Raw genomic sequence first — 2178 nt, 5'->3', positions numbered from 1 at the left:
TCATGTTCTCCTCCGATCTCCCCACAATAATTGCACTTGCGAGGCTTGATCTTGATCTTTGAAGTTGTCGTCTCAATTCCACTTTTAAATCTTTTTGTTTTTTTTGTTCCTTTAGTTTTCGACGTTGGAGGATCGAATATTGGATCATGTTAGTAGTCCTCTTGAGTTTTCGCCTCATGGGTTCTTTCGCTACGCTCTTCATCCGCAAAAGCATCTTTCAAGTATCTCTTCTCTCTATCAATCACACCCATTAAGTATTTATACCGTGAAACGAAACAACTACCGGAAGCAGCTAAATCTTGAAAAGATTTGCACAATGCACCATACCTTAATGGTTGTGACGTACCATCATTACCAATAACGGGAGGAGCATATGGAAGAGGCCCCGTAATTTTGTGGTCGTTCATTGTCCACCTACCCATGATGAGACTTTCCGGTATCTTGATTTTTTGTTTTTTTATCAAGATAACGGATTATGTGTTTGCAAATCATCCCGGAATGTTCAAACTTCTTACACGAGCATTCAATTTTTTCCGACATGAAAACCATCACTCGATATTTTCTTCTGCAATTCTCCGGCAGTGTAGCTTTCTCAACCAAATATAGTTTCGACATATAAGTTCCATTGTTTTGACACTGTTCACGATGTAACATGTACTTTTCATAAGCTCCTTTGGAAAACGTTTGAACATTTCTTTCGTGTAGATTTCAGATGCATGCATTTCCAAGGAAGAGTGCAAAACTAATCTCCTTTCCAATTGTTTGGTTTCATAATCGGCTTTAACCTCCTTCAGATATTGTGTCTCCAAAGCCTTTTGGGAGTTATCAATGAATTCCTTCAAACCGGTAGATGATTGCACATATTCATCAAAAAAAGAATTTGTAGACTCGCTTCTTGAAGTTGTAGTCATGTCGGCGGAAAAATATTGCTTCGTGTAAGCACCAATCCATTGAGTTCTAATATCATACATGTCATTTAACCAAGCATGATCCTCAAGATCGTACTTCTCGACTATTTTCTCCCATTTACCTTCAAATTCTGTAGGTGTCAACGACTTGTACACACATGCATTAAACTCTATCTTGAAGTCCAGATAATTTGTGTAGAAATGAGACAACTTCTCGGGAAACTTACTACTTATATGCCATGTACAATATGTATGCTATGTTTGTGGCATAGGCATGACCTTGGCAATGGCATTTCCCAATGCAATGTCTTGATCAGTAATAATTGTTTGAGGCGGTTTATTGTCGACGGTTTCCAACCATGTCCTCAAAACCCACTTATACGATGCCTCAGTCTCATCACTCACGAGTGCAAATCCAAATAGTATATTTTGATAATGGTGGTTTACGCCCATAATAGGTATGAAAGGCATACAATACCTATTTGTCCGGTCAGTTGAATCAAACGTAACCACATCACCAAAATTCTTGTACGCGTTCATGGACCGAGGATCAACCCATACCAAACCCTGTACACGTTCGGAAGACGACACCTTTCGATCAATAAACAATTATAGCAATACTCCATTCATACATTTCAGTTACTATATGCGGTTTTTTATGTTTTTCATTAAAACTAATATTTTAATTATTTTTCCGAATATATCTAATTTGATTTTAAATTTTTAACTCATTATCCAATTGATAATAAATGGGAAGTAGTAAGAAAATTAGAAAATATAGAACAAATGGTTGTTAAAATTAATTATATATTTTTTAACTACGTTATTATCGGGAAAAAAAATTAATTTATTAAAATGTGATTTTTTATTATTTTAGAAATTAAATCACTGCTGCATTGTTTTATTGCTGCAGGAACTACCCGCAATGTTTCAATGCTCAGGGTCTGCCGCAATATTTCAATGCTCCTCGTCTGCCGCATTGTTTCATTGATGTAGGTCATCAGCAATGAAACAATGCGGGGCACCCGGTGGCTACTACAATCACCCGGGGTTGTGGACCAAAACCATGTATATATATATACCTGAGACATATTCAAGTAAATTAGGAATTGGGATATGAATTTATGACTGATAAATGAAAATAATTCATATACATATATATAATATAGAGTAAAGTTCTATGGAGTCCACCTTTAATTGGAGTCCTCGGAGTCCATATATGTTCTGCAAGTAAAATATAGCTTAAAATATTGCAAAACATATTATTTTT

The 2178-nt window shown here is 35.9% G+C and overlaps 1 protein-coding gene across 1 annotated transcript; it reads right to left on the bottom strand.

Moving 5' to 3' along the window:
- Positions 1-548: 548 nt before the first annotated feature.
- LOC141692113 (protein FAR1-RELATED SEQUENCE 5-like) lies at positions 549-1888 on the bottom strand. The gene is made up of 3 exons (XM_074496850.1): positions 1829-1888; positions 1188-1499; positions 549-1082 (listed from the first exon to the last, which is right to left on the bottom strand). Exons 1-3 carry the CDS (start codon positions 1886-1888, stop codon positions 549-551), a joined length of 906 nt encoding a protein of 301 aa, XP_074352951.1.
- Between the last annotated feature and the right edge of the window lie 290 nt (positions 1889-2178).

Source organism: Apium graveolens, chromosome 10 (genome assembly GCF_009905375.1).
Source record: "Apium graveolens cultivar Ventura chromosome 10, ASM990537v1, whole genome shotgun sequence".
NCBI lineage: Eukaryota > Viridiplantae > Streptophyta > Magnoliopsida > Apiales > Apiaceae > Apium > Apium graveolens.
Note: the sequence above shows the minus strand (reverse complement) of the source record. Positions and strands in the feature narration are given on the sequence as shown.